This window comes from Penaeus monodon, unplaced genomic scaffold, assembly GCF_015228065.2.
Source record: "Penaeus monodon isolate SGIC_2016 unplaced genomic scaffold, NSTDA_Pmon_1 PmonScaffold_1251, whole genome shotgun sequence".
NCBI classification, from domain to species: domain Eukaryota; kingdom Metazoa; phylum Arthropoda; class Malacostraca; order Decapoda; family Penaeidae; genus Penaeus; species Penaeus monodon.
The window spans coordinates 27,611-41,576 of record NW_023641390.1 but is presented as its reverse complement, the minus strand read 5'-3'; the positions used below and the strand labels follow the sequence as shown (position 1 = coordinate 41,576).

The following is a 13,966-nucleotide window of genomic DNA, read 5'->3' as shown; positions in this document are numbered from 1 at the left end:
CACCACACCCCCTCGCTTAACTCAATGACCACTAACCCATTCCAAACTCTCCGGCAATCAGTCTCCATTGAGCATAATATCACTCGTACCTGAAGGAGCTCGGTGAACTGTACGTAGGTTTCGCCCTCCACGTGTTCCCTGGGGTCACACCTCATGTAGTCCCGAGACTGCAGCTCGAGGACCTCCTTCGCCTCCATCAGGATGTCCTCCGAGTATTGCAAGTAGAGATCCTGAGCCAGCTGTTGCTCCAAGGTGAAGTTTCCTGGAGGAGACGAAGGCGCTGTGAGAAAAAAAATCCCACGGCAGCTGCGTTTCGTGTTGTGCTCAGGGGAATGCTTTGGAGATTGGATTGTGTGCGCGTTTGTGTGTGTGTGTGTGTGTGTGTGTGTGTGTGTGTGTGTGTGTGTGTGGGGTGTGTGTGTGTGTGTGGTGTGTGTGTGTGTGATTTAGTTAATTAATCGCTTCTTTCTCGTTTTATCAAAATCCCCTTGCATATGCGTGCAACAACAGGCTACCATCCTCATACGCACGCAAATATTCACTACCTAACATACCACAAAACGCACGCATATGCCGCATTTATACGATAATACTGACAAACCAAACACACACACACACACACACAGATAAACACCCAACACGACCTCATACCTTCATTATAGACTCTGAGGATCATCCAGGAGAACTCAAGCATGGCAAAACCTCGAGCCTCCGTCAGCGCCAGAAGGAGGTGCAAACCGTTCATTAACTGTTGTGGAGACTGTCCCAGGCTGCACTGGTTACTCCTCTGAAAAGATAAACAGGTTGGAAATAACATTAGCCAGGAAAAAAGTTATCCCAGCGTTATTATTGTTTATTTTTTTACCTTTTTTATCCGTATTAGTCTATCTACTTATGTATTCTTATATAACTACCACTACAATATGCGTGATATAGAGTTAATGGACCCATGTATAAATGAATATCTGAATATTTAACTCGCATATTCTATTTTTAAAAAAAATCTTTCCATATCTGATTTTCCTGGACATTGCACCCAGTGATATTCATAAAAAATAATGCGAACTGACGTTTTTGGATTAATTCTCTTGATTTACATCGTTGTGAAAATAGATTATTAAATTCGTTTTACATAAACTTCTTTACAAAGTACTTTTTTTTCCAAGGGGAAACACTTTGATGGCTTGAAATAAAATGCATTTTTTACATTCTAAAATAGAAAGGACTGGAAAGAGGAGATTAACTGTAAAAAAAAAAAATCCAGCATATATGCATGAAGCATAATCAAATACAGACGTGTAAATGAAATCATTATACATCACATAATACAGTAAATAAAGTTGCTTGTAATCAAACACGTTACGCATAGACTCAGAGGCCAGAAGAGCGGAAAAGACAAACAGAGCTGGAACAAACACCCCCAGGGAAAGTTGCACCGTCGGGAGAACGTACGAATTGCAAGAATACCAAAAAAAAAGGAAAGAGGAGGGAGAGAAGGGAGGAGAAGAAAAAGAAGAGAAGGGACGGACGAGAAGAGAGGAGGGAGGGAGGGAGGAGGGAAGGAGGACGGAGAAGGAAGGAGGGAGGGAGGAGGAGGGAGGATGAGGGAGTGAGGATGTGGGAGGAGGATGGAAGGGAGGAGGAGGGAAGGAAAGAGGGAGGCAGGAATATGAAGAGAGAGAGACGATGAGGAGAGAGAGGGAGAAGAGAGAGAGGAGAAGAGAGAGAGAGAAGAGAGAGAGAGAGATGAGAGAGAAGAAGACGAGAGGGAGAGAGGAGAGAGAGGAAGACAGGCAGAGAAGAGAAAAGGGCAGAGGCAGCTACAGGACACCCACAAGCCTTGAGACAGGAGACGGACCCCAAACGCACCACCTTAGAGCGTTGTGCAGATGTAGAAGAGACAGGGGCGAAGCGAGAGAGTCCTCCTTCTTTTCTCGGCGAGTTCCATTACCACCAGCTCTCCTGCAGTCAGACGACGGGATACTTTCCCTTCACACGATACACATCTTTGGAGTGTTCATGGAAGGGCCAGTCTGACGAGATTCGATCATAGGAGGCGTCACGGATTTTTCAGGTTTAGAAAGTACAGTGCTTTGCTGGCATTCTCGATTTATTAAAGGGCTAAAGGAGCATAGTTGTGCGTGTACCTACACTCACAACCAACAATTAAGTCTAAGGTACAAGAATTTCATTCGTTCAGTCTTAAACACACAGCTGTGTCTGAAGCAACTGAGAAAAATACATTGCACATCCTTTTCACTGACGACCACTGGCAAGCAAACCCAAAAAAAAAAAAAAACAGATAAAACCTTTGTAGGCGGGCAGCAGCGATGCTCTTCTCTGTGCAGCTTTCGGGGCCGCCATGGTCTGCAATGCGCATGAGCGACATGACAAGGAATGGGAACTATGGGGAGCCACACGTAGCGAAGGTAAGGGTGTGGAGCAAAGGGAACAAGTAATGGTTAAGATTTATGATAGGTAGGTAAAGAGACAAGGGATAAAGAGAAGAGATAGGAAGAGATTGATGATAGAAGAGATAGACAGAAGACGGGAGGAGAGGGAGAAGAGAGAGAGAGAGAGAGAGAGAGGGAGACGAGGAGGAGAGAGACGAGAGACGGAGGAGAGAGAGAGGAGAGGGAGGGGGAAGAGAGAATGGAGAGAGAGGGAGAGAGAGAGAGAGAGAGAGGAGAGAAGAGAGGAGAGGGAGAGAGAGGAGAGAGAGAGAGAGAGAGAGAGAGAGGAGAGAGAGAGAGAGAGAGAGACAGAGAGAGAGAGAGAGAGAGAGAGAAGAGAGAGAGAGAGAGAGAGAGAGAGAGAGGGGAGAGAGTGAGAGAGAGAGAGAGAGAGATGTGAAGAGGAAAGAGATTGAGAGAGAGAGAGAGAGAGGAGAGAGAGAGAGAGAGTGAGAGAGAGAGAGAGAGAGAGAGAGAGAGAGAGAGAGGAGAGAGGAGGAGAGCAGAGAGAGAGAGAGAGAACAGAGAGAGAGAGAGAACAGAGAGAGAACAGAGAGAGGAGAGAAGAGAGAGAAAGGAAGAGAGAGAAAAAACCTAATGGTCTACGCTGAAGTAATCACCATAAATGATCGTTATTTCTCGTTATCCCAACCATGACCTTAACTAAAATTCCACTTCAACTCTTTGTCAAAAAGGAAAGGAACGAAAAAAACGAGGGCAGCTTTAGAAATCTTAAAACGTAATTAGACTCATCCAACATAGCACCAAAAATTTATGAGATGCAAGTTTTCTGGGTAATTAATTCTGTAAAAAGCAGCCTTCCGGATCTCTTGCACAATATTCTCCGCGTAGTGAATCAAAGACAGAATCTCGCGTATTCATAAAAAAACTATGGTAAACATTCTTAAATGCTCACGTAATTAAACGTGATGCTTACAGAAAATGTATATCATAAATCAGATATCTAAATCCTGAAATGTCTAACGTACACGATACAGCACATGATAAAACCAATACTAATGACACATGAAAAGTAAGACTTACCTTATCTTGTGTTTCTGGTACAAGAGGAAGCGCTTGTAAAGGTGTGGATGGGTCTCGTGTACTCTTCCATGGTGTCAGAGCGATCTCCCAGCGCACCATATCTTGAAGTCCGTCAGCGATGTCACGCAAAGAGTTGGCGACTCCGTGAATCTAACGAAGGGTGGAAAAGGGAAGGTGATGGAGAGGGAGAGGGAGAGGAGGGAGGGGGGGAGGGAGGGAGGGGGGAGAGGAGGGAGGGGGATGGATGGATGGATGGATGGATGGATGGATGGATGGATGGATGGAGGGTGAGGGAGAGGGAGGAGGGAGGTGGGAGGAGGATGGAGGAGGAGGAGGAGGAGGAGGAGGAGGAGGAGGAGAGGAGGAGGAGGTGAAGGAGGAGGAGGAGGAGGAGGAGAAGTAAGAAAGGGAAAAGGGGGGGAGGAGGAGAGGGAAAAAAAGCCAATTAAAAATCAGTCTATTATATAGATCTGTATTTCCTTTCACTTGCTTTACTATCTGCCTATAGTTACTTAGACTGTATTTCCTTTTACTTGCTTTTCTCTGTGACAATCTCTCTCTCTCTTTACTATCTATCAAGTAGTCTCATTTCAATAAATCTAGTTTTTGCATTGTGGGTTTTCCTATCATAGTATCAACACGGAAGAGTGTTTTCCCTTTCAAGTTATATCACGGCCCCAACAAAATACATCATCGAAGTTTATACTGGAATACAAAGTATTGAAAAAAAGTTATCTTTATTTATTTCACATAAAGAAGGCAATGGAGAGCCATTAAAGTGCTTAATATGCTGGTATGATTTTTTAATTACAAGCAAAACATTGTGGAAACTTCAAATAAAATGGAAAAAGTACCTGACAACTCTACAGCTTATTTTGTTTATACACACCAACTCTTCCCTTCGCAATGCTGTGGAAAGCGTTAAATATATTTTCAGATTCTGTCAACTATTTTTTCATTATTACATACATTGTTCTTCGTATGAAAAGTGGACAATGCATAAGGTTTTGCGTATTATCGTATCCACAGCGAACGAGTTCCGTGTCTAAATCAGATAACTATGCCAAGGGTAATGCCAAGGAATACGGACATTGATTGGACTTACTGATTAAATCACAACAACAAATCAAAGATATACAGCATTTTCTTTGATATTTTTGAGCCTGTAAGGTTATATCATAGAGATACAGAATGATTTTGAAAACATTCAAAGCACCGAAGTCAATACCACGTCATATAACTCAGACACAATGGAAATTCTTACCATGTCGTTCCAGCAGGAATGACTTCAAATCTTACCCGTATAGAGCGAACATGTATTTGATGTATTGCTAAACGGCACATAGATATTTTATGTATTTTTACAATAAAGAGATATATCAAGAAACTTACGATGCGATTCGTAATCAGTGAAAATATAAATCCCTCTCTGAGACTACGTGAAATATATCTGAAAAAATATCGCGCAAACATTTATCAGCTTGTATCAAAAGTATTTGGGATTTTGGAAACATTACAAAAAAAAAAAAAAAAAGAAAAAAGAAAAAAAGAAAAAAAAAAAGCCTTATGTCTCATGCTACTCCCTCTCACTCAGTCTCTGAGGCCTGTCTGTCTGTCTACCTAACAGTCTGTCTCCACCCCCCCCTCCTCTGTTTTTTTCGGCCAGCGCTGTCTGCCTGTCCCTATTATTCTGTCTTTCTATTTCTCTCTTTTCGTCCCCAAGTCTCTGCCTGTCTGACTATGTGTGTGTCTTACTCCCCCCCCTACCGCCTGTCACTGGAAGCAATCACTCACGCATCTAAATTTCAACTTGAAAGTAGCTGGCCACTTCCATCAAAGTTACACCCCGACGTGTAATACTCAAATACCACGTCATTTCCTTATACAGTTTGGGCAATCTATTCTCCGTATTTTTATTATTCTTAAAAATATGATCATGTGTCGTCAAATATATATAAACTAACACTTTACGTATAGCTTATCAGTATGTGAAACGTCTGATACACAGCTGGATACTAATGTTTTAAACAAGTGTCCTCAAAAAATTTTCAAAAATTTAGATAAACAGAGGAAAGAAAACGCACAAACTTACCCCGGTTCCCCTGGTCGAGCGTCGAGACAAATTTCAAACATGCCAAGTAGTTCCTGTCACCCCATGGGATGTATGAGCCAAAATTTCCCATACCCCTCGACTGGACATATTAAACACCTGCGGAAGAGGGGACCTTACTTCATTATGCATATTATTGGGGATTCATACCCAAACTATCACAGGTTAAATATGACATGTATAAGTTTTCCCTATATATGTACGAATCGTTAAGATTTAAACCGGCTTCAAACATTTCTGCGGGATCGGAAAAAACTAACTCTTGTATATTCGTTCATTCGTTGAAAAATGCGATTTATTTTATTGTGCTTCAGTTAAAAATGATATGACTATGAAATTAAGAAAGAAATTAGAATTACTGATATTGCTGCATTCGTACTTAGATTTTGGAGGTTAATGAAAAAAAGAATTATTCTTACTTTACATAGTCCCTGAGCTAAGATATGTATATATTTCAATGCTGTTCTCCATTTGTAAATGTAGTTCTTAAAAAATGACTCGAAAAGATTTTCCCTTAAACATTTATGCCATAATATCTGAAAATCGATGAATACAGCAAATACTACCTCAGTCCCCACTCTCGAGGTAGTTTTCTTTTACGAAAGAAAATGAGGCAATTACCGGAACTAAACTTCAGAGATCAGTATTTTAAGGAGTCATATATTTGAAGTACCAAAGTTTAGCTGAAAACGCCCATAAACTCAGAGAACCCATGAGAGAAAGTGAGATTAACCAGTACAATTTCCATGTATCATTCTGCAGACGTGGCTCTCTCTGAATAAAATTTCTAGGAGTGACAATGGTTAAATATAAGCTACTATGTCAGTATAATTTTCCCTAGGATACAGCGGAGGTTGGCCCAAAATCGAGTAAGATTTTTATTTCATACACCCAAACGCAATGTTTTCCTCGAGACATCGGCCACGCGGAATTTCGTTCAATGCAGTCAAAAAGAATCTTTCAATGATTTTTGCAGACTATGGCAGTTGTGGAGTACGAAGTCATTAACTTGCTGGCTAATTTGTGCAACCGTATTCCGTCTCTGCCACATGTCTAGGCGTTAATTAAGGAAGGTTGAAGACCTGAAATGGCCGTCGGTGAGTTGTAGGCGGGATAATTAATATTTTTTCTAGTCCTGTAATCGTGCCGTCCACAACGTATCTCCCAACTGACTTAATTCGGAATAACCATAGGCATCGATGTTGTCATCGTTCTTTCATCATTTTCTTATCGAAAAAGGTTAAAACACAAAGAGACATGGAGAGAGAGAGAGAGAGAGAGAGAGAGAGAGAGAGAGAGAGAGAGAGAGAGAGAGAGAGAGAGAGAGAGAGAGAGAGAGAAAGAGGAGAGAGGAGAGAGAGGGGGAGAGAGAGAATGAGAGATAGATAGATAGAGGTAGATAGACAGATAGGAGATAGATATAGATAGATAGATATAGATAGATAGATAGATAGATAGAGATAGAGAGAGATTTAGAGATTTAGAGATTTAGAGAGCGAGAGCGAGAGAGAGAGAGAGAGAGAGAGAGAGAGAGAGAGAGAGAGAGAGAGAGAGAGAGAGAGAGAGAGAGAGAGAAAGAGAGAGAGACCGACCGACAGACAGACAGCCATAGAGAGATCATACAGAAAACATTGAATATTAAGCAGGCGCCATGACATAAGTGGCCTTGATTTTGCGTGACGTAACTTCCGGCGACGCACATGTATAGCCTGGTCTGGCGGATTATCCCGGAAATGCGCTTATACCCATACTAATAACGGTCGTTGCTATTCAAAACACTATAAACTTTTTTTCACGACTGACGTAGCATCATGCAGTGTGTTTATCCGATTTTGTTTTCTATTTAAAATTCGTTTATTCTTTAGATAGGTGAAGTTAAAGCATTCTCCGTATTTTGATAACAAAAATTTTCATTATTATTATTTTTTTTGTAAGCTTAATATACAAATGGAAGAAAAAAAAAGAAACGCTTTCGGTTTTGCAAGTCATCAAAAAAATCAAGCATACGTACATCAGCATTTAAGAAATCAATATTATTGATATGAGACACGGAGAAGAAACAAAAAACAAACAAACAAACAAATTAGCTTCATGCTGATATTCAACAAATCACGCGCTTTAAATATGTGTTTGTTTATACAGTTTATCTTCCCCTTTATATAGCTTTGCAAAATATATGAGTACGATAAAAAAAAAAAACACAACGAAATTGCAGAAAAGGAAAATTCGAATATCATGCAATATCTGAAAAATATTACCTAAAAAGGAGAAAACTAATGAAATCAGGTTTCTAGAAAGGGTCATTAATAATTACGCCAAATTAAATCAATTTGCCTAATAATTTACGTTTCGCATCGACAGTCTTTACTGGGATGATCAACAATGCTGAAATAATTACTGTGTGGATAAATATATAAATACCTATTTATCTATTTAACAATAGCACTGGTTATGCTATTGTTAATGGGCTTAATATAAACCCATATCGTTATATACATATATATATATATATATATATATATATATATATATATATATAATATTATATATATACATATATATATTTGTATGTGTATAAATAAATAAATAAGTATTTATACATTTATTTATTTGTTTATTCACACACACACACACACACACACACACACACACACACACACACACACACACACACACACACATATATATAATATATATATATATTATATATATATATATATATATATATACATATATATATATGTATATATATATATATATATATAATATATATATATATATATTATATATATATATATATATATATATATATATTAATATTTTATTGTCTCTAAGTGACAACAAATACTCGATAGAACTTACCAGTCATTTAACAGTGATATTTCAGTGGCTGGAATATAGACCTTGATTCTTTATCTTTTTCTCTTTAATATTCACATAACATCTATATCACAAGTCTATTTCAATTATCGCCGATGGTGTTAATAACCTTGGCAATGCCGGTATTAATTTTATATGCATATCCTCTTTAATGTTGATTGGGCAAATCCATAATTACTTTGAGTCTCTCTTTCACCCTAATTCACAAACATTTATACCATAAACATTGTTATTAAGTCACAACGTATATCTGATCACTTAATGTGACGTCACGCACGTCAATACGAATTTAAATATTATTATAGCAATTTCTGACAGCAAGGAATATCGTTACTGTTTATTTTATTCATTATATCCTAACATATACTCACCAGTGATTATAATGATGTACGTAGCTTTCCATATCCATACCGATATTTAATTACCATATATATGTAAATATCCTGTGATATCATATACTGCTATTGATAAAGTTTGCGCCACCCGTACTGGCCAAATAAAAACGTTCATGAATGATATTCTATACGAGATTTAATATTCATATTCGATACTTCATACAGTATTTAACACAGATACACTATATTTTACGCGACATTGATGAGTTCGGCACCGCTCATACCGGACACATCATTAGCGAAACCACGAAACAGATATACCATTAACTAATATAGTTAAAAACCGCTCTCTCTGCCTTTTTCTCTCATCTTTCATTACTTATCACAAACCCGGAATATTTCATAGATTAATGCAATAAAAATCCCTCTTATCGTATGATAACGATAAGTTTAGAGACATTACAACAATTTTCTCTCAACAAAACCAAGTAACAAATATAAGATAACTATCAGAACAGAAAGAACCCTCTAATCTTTTATCTCTACCTAATAATAATAATAAAAAATTCTTATCTCTTATCTCTGCCTATCATTATTTCTCAAAAAAAAACTCTAGAATTTTATCTCTACTTATCACCTTTTCTTATCTCTCAAATAACTCATCAGACCAAAGCACAATATCTGATCCGCGATGAATAATAAAAATAATAATACAAAATTCTTATCTATTATCTCTTAACTATCATCACCCCTCTAATCTTTTATCTCTGCCTATCACCTTCTTTTATCTCTCAAAAAACTCATCAAAATACTGATGATGATGAATTTGGCAACCCCTACACCAATATTAACTAAACCGAATAACAAATATACCCAAAAAAAAAAAAAAAAAAAAAAAAAAACATCTCTTATCTCCCAATCTATCAAAAACTCGATGATGTTGATGAATTTGGCAACCCCTACACGAATATTAATTAAACCGAATAAACAAATATACCAATACAAAAAAAACAAAAAAACCACCAATAAAAACAATAAGTAAAAAATAAACAACAACAAAACAAAAAAAAACCCTTATCCCCAATCTATCAAAACCTCAGACCGAAAACACCGCCTGATCCGCGATGATGTGATGAATTTAGAAACCCCCTACCCCAAATTTTAATTAAAAACCGAAAACAAAAATACCAATACAAAAACAACAAAAAAAAAAAACTAAAACAACAAAAAAAAATATCAAAAAAAAAAAAAACTATCTCTATTTCCAATCTATCAAAAACCCCAAACCGAAACCCCGAAACCGATCCGCGAGATGCTGATAAATTTGGCAACCCCTACCCCAATATTAAAAAACCGAATAACAAAATACCAAATAAAAAAAAAAAAAAAAAAAAAAAACTACAACAACAAGTAACAAAATATAAAAAAAAAAAAAAAACCCATCATCTCTATTTTCCAATCTCCCAAAAAACCTCAGACCAAAACCCCACATGAGCGGAGGATGAAGGAACCCCCACCCGAGGGGGTTACGAGAAACCGGAGAGCCTGCGATATCGGAGGTAGGCGAGGAGGTCGATCCCCGACTCCCAAAGGGGGAGTGAAAAAGAATGAATAATTGGGGGGAGCAAATTTGAGAAAAGAAAAGGGGGGGAAAAAAGGAAGGGAAAGAAAGGAAGAAAAAAAGGAAAGGAAAATAAAAAAAGGGAAAAAAGATTAAAAAAAAAAAAGGGAAACGAAGAAAAAGGGAGAGAAGAAAATAAAGAGCTAGGAAAAAGGGAAAATAAAAAATGAAATAAAACAGTAAGGGGGAACGAAAATGGGAAAACTGGAGGAAATATAAAAAAAAAAGAAAATGTCACGAAAAAACAAACAAAAAAAAAATAGGAAGAAAAATGAAAGAATTGTGAAATAATGCTAATCTGTTTGGGCTGTTTTTTATTTTTGGTGTACGATTATTCTTCTGTTCCTTATTTTATCTAAAACAGCAATAAAAATGGTAAAGGTGTGGATAATGTTATATTTTAAAAATTATGTGTGAGAAATGATGATGGTGATGATGATGATGGGTGAGATGGTGTGATGATGATGGTGGATGATGATGAGGTGATGTGGGATGATGATGTGATGTTGATGATGGTGATTGTGATGGGATGATGGTGTTGATGATGGTGATTGAGATGGGATGATGGTGTTGATGGTGAGGTGATGGGGATGGTGATGATGATGATGATGATGATGAGATGTAATGATATGATAGTGATGGGGTGAGATGATGATGATGGGGGTGGGGATGTTTGGTGATGATGATAATGAGATGATGATAAAGGCGGTGATGAGATGATAAATAAACTGTTATTCATCTCTGCTTTTCGATAATGATACAAATAATGATATTGATGATGATAATGAAAACATAACACACACACACCACACACACAACACACACACACACACACACACACACACACACACACACATCTCAAACAGTAAATTTTAATCTAAAAAATATTCATTCCTGCCGGGCAGAAAGCGCTTCAAAACATTCATTTGTTTCGGCGCGAAAAAAAAGGCAAAACCCGATGGAATTCCGCGATCTTTACGAGCATATATTTTCCCGTAGGACCAGGCTACAACATTCAGGCTGCAACATTCAGACTACACATCAGGCTACAACTTTCAGGCTACAACATCAGGCTAAAAACATTCAGGCTACAACATTCAGGCTGCAACATTCAGGCTACAACATTCAGGCTAAAACATTCAGGCTGCAACATTCAGGCTGAAACATTCAGACTACAACATTCAGGCTACAACATTCAGACTCAACACAGGCTACAACTTCAGGCTACAACATTCAGGCTACAACATTCGGGCTGCAACATTCAGCTACAACATTCAGGCTACAACATTCAGGCTAAAACATTCAAATCTGGGGACATCTTTTAAAGTCGTGAGTGAGTTAATGGGGATTCTATTTTTAAAAAAATCTTTCATATCTGATTTTCCTGGACATTGCCACCCAGTGATATTCATTAAAAAATAATGCGAAACTTGACGTTTTTGGATTAATTCTCTTGATTACATCGTTGGGAAAATAGATTATAAATCGTTTTACATAAAACTTCTTTACAAGTACTTTTTTTTCCAAGGGGACAACACTTTCGATGGCTTGAAATCAAAATGCATTTTTTACATTTAAAATAGAAAGGACTGGAAGAGGAGATAATGTAAAAAAAAAAATCCGCATAATGCAGGAAGCATAATCAAATACAGGACGGAAATGAAATCATTATACATCACATAATACAGTAAATAAAGTTGCTTGTAATCAAAACACGTTACGCATAGACTCAGAGGCCAGCAGAGCGGAAAGACAAAACAGAGTGGAACAAACACCCCCCAGGGAAAGTTTGCACCGTCGTGAGAAAAAAAAAAAAAAAAACGTACGAATTTGCAAGAATACAAAAAAAAAGGGAAAGCGGAGGGAGGAAGTGGAGGAGAAGAAAAAAAGAAGAGAAGGGACGGGACGAGAAAGAGAGGAGGGAGGAGGGGGAAAAGGGGGGGGGGGGGGAAAAGGGAGGGAAGGAGGAGGGAGGAAGGAAGGAGGAGGGAGGGAGGAGTGAGGATGAGGGAGGGGAGGATGTGGGAGGGAGGATGGAGGCGAGGAGGAGGAAGAAAGAGGGATGGCATGGGAATATGAGAGAGAGAGAGAGAGAGGAGAAGAGAGAGAGAGAAGAGAGAGAGAGATGAGAGATGAGAGATGACGAGAGAGAGAGAGAGAGAGAGAGAGAGAGCAGAGAGACGAGAGAGAAGAGAGAGAGAGAGAGAGAGCGAGAGAGAGAGAGAGATAGAGAGAGAGACAGACAGGCGAGAAAGAGAAAAGGGCAGAGGCAGCGACAGACACCCACACAGCCTTGAGACAGGAGGAAGGACCCCAAACGCACCCACCTTTAGAGCGTGTGCAACATGTAGAAGAGACTCTAGGGACGAAGCGAGAGGTCTCATTCTTTCCTCGGCGCCGTTCTTACCACCAAGGCCTCTCCTGCACGTCCAGACGACGGGATACTTCTCCTTCACACCGAGACACATCTTTTGGGTTGTTCCAGGCAAGGCCAGTCTGCCGAGATTCGATCATAGGAGCGTCACGACTTTTTCTATGTTTAAGAACGTACAGTTCTTTGTGGCATTCTCGCTTTATTAAAGGTAAAAGGAGCATAGTTGTGCGTCGTACCTACACTCACAACCAACAAGTAAAGTCTAAGTAAAATAAATTTCAATTCGTTTCAGTCTTAAAACACACAGCTGTTCTGAACGGCAACGAGAACAAATACATGCACATATCCTTTCTCCAATGACGACCACTGGCCAAGCAAACCTCTAAAAAAAAAAAAAAAAAAAAAAAAAAAAATACTATAAAACTCTCTGTAGGCGGCAGCAGCGATGCTCTTTCTCTGTGCAGCTTTCAGGGGGCCGCCATGTCATGCAAATGGCGCCATGAGCAGACATGACAGAATGGGAATCATGGGAGACCACACTGTCGCGAAGGGGGGGGGGGGGGGGGGGGGGGGGGGGGGGTGGGGGTGGGGGGGGCGGGGGGGGGGGGGGGGGGGGGGGGGGGGGGGGGGTGGGGGGGGGGGGGGGGGGGGGGGGGGGGTGGGGGGGGGGGGGGGGGGGGTGGGGGGGGGGGGGGGGGGGGGGGGGGGGGGGGGGGGGGGGGGGGGGGGGGGGGGGGGGGGGGGGGGGGGGGGGTGGGGGGGGGTGGGGGGGGTGGGGGGGGGGGGGGGGGGGGGGGGGGTGGGGGGGGGGGGGGGGGTGGGGGGGGGGGGGGGGGTGGGGGGGGGGGGGGGGGGGGGGGGGGGGGGGGGGGGGGGGGGGGGGGGGGGGGGGGGGGGGGGGGGGGGGGGGGGGGGGGGGGGGGGGGGGGGGGGGTGGGGGGGGGTGGGGGGGGGGGGGGGGGGCCATAAGGGTGTGGTCTCTACCTCAAAGGAACACCACGCTAAATCTTCATAATTTTTATATAGGTAGGTAAAGAGACAAAGGGATAAGCTGAAGAGATAGACAGATTGATTGATAGATAGATAGATAGATAGATAGATAGACAGATAGAGAGGGAGAGAGAGAGAGAGAGAAGAGAAGAGAGAGAG

General features: G+C 40.4%; 1 protein-coding gene across 1 annotated transcript; it reads right to left on the bottom strand.

Moving 5' to 3' along the window:
• Window positions 1-36: 36 nt before the first annotated feature.
• On the bottom strand, window positions 37-817 carry LOC119569097 (the record flags this gene model as incomplete). The annotated part of the gene is made up of 2 exons (XM_037917412.1): window positions 652-817; window positions 37-262 (listed from the first exon to the last, which is right to left on the bottom strand). Coding segments are annotated over exons 1-2 (392 nt in total), but the record flags the coding sequence as incomplete, so codon positions are not given.
• Between the last annotated feature and the right edge of the window lie 13,149 nt (window positions 818-13,966).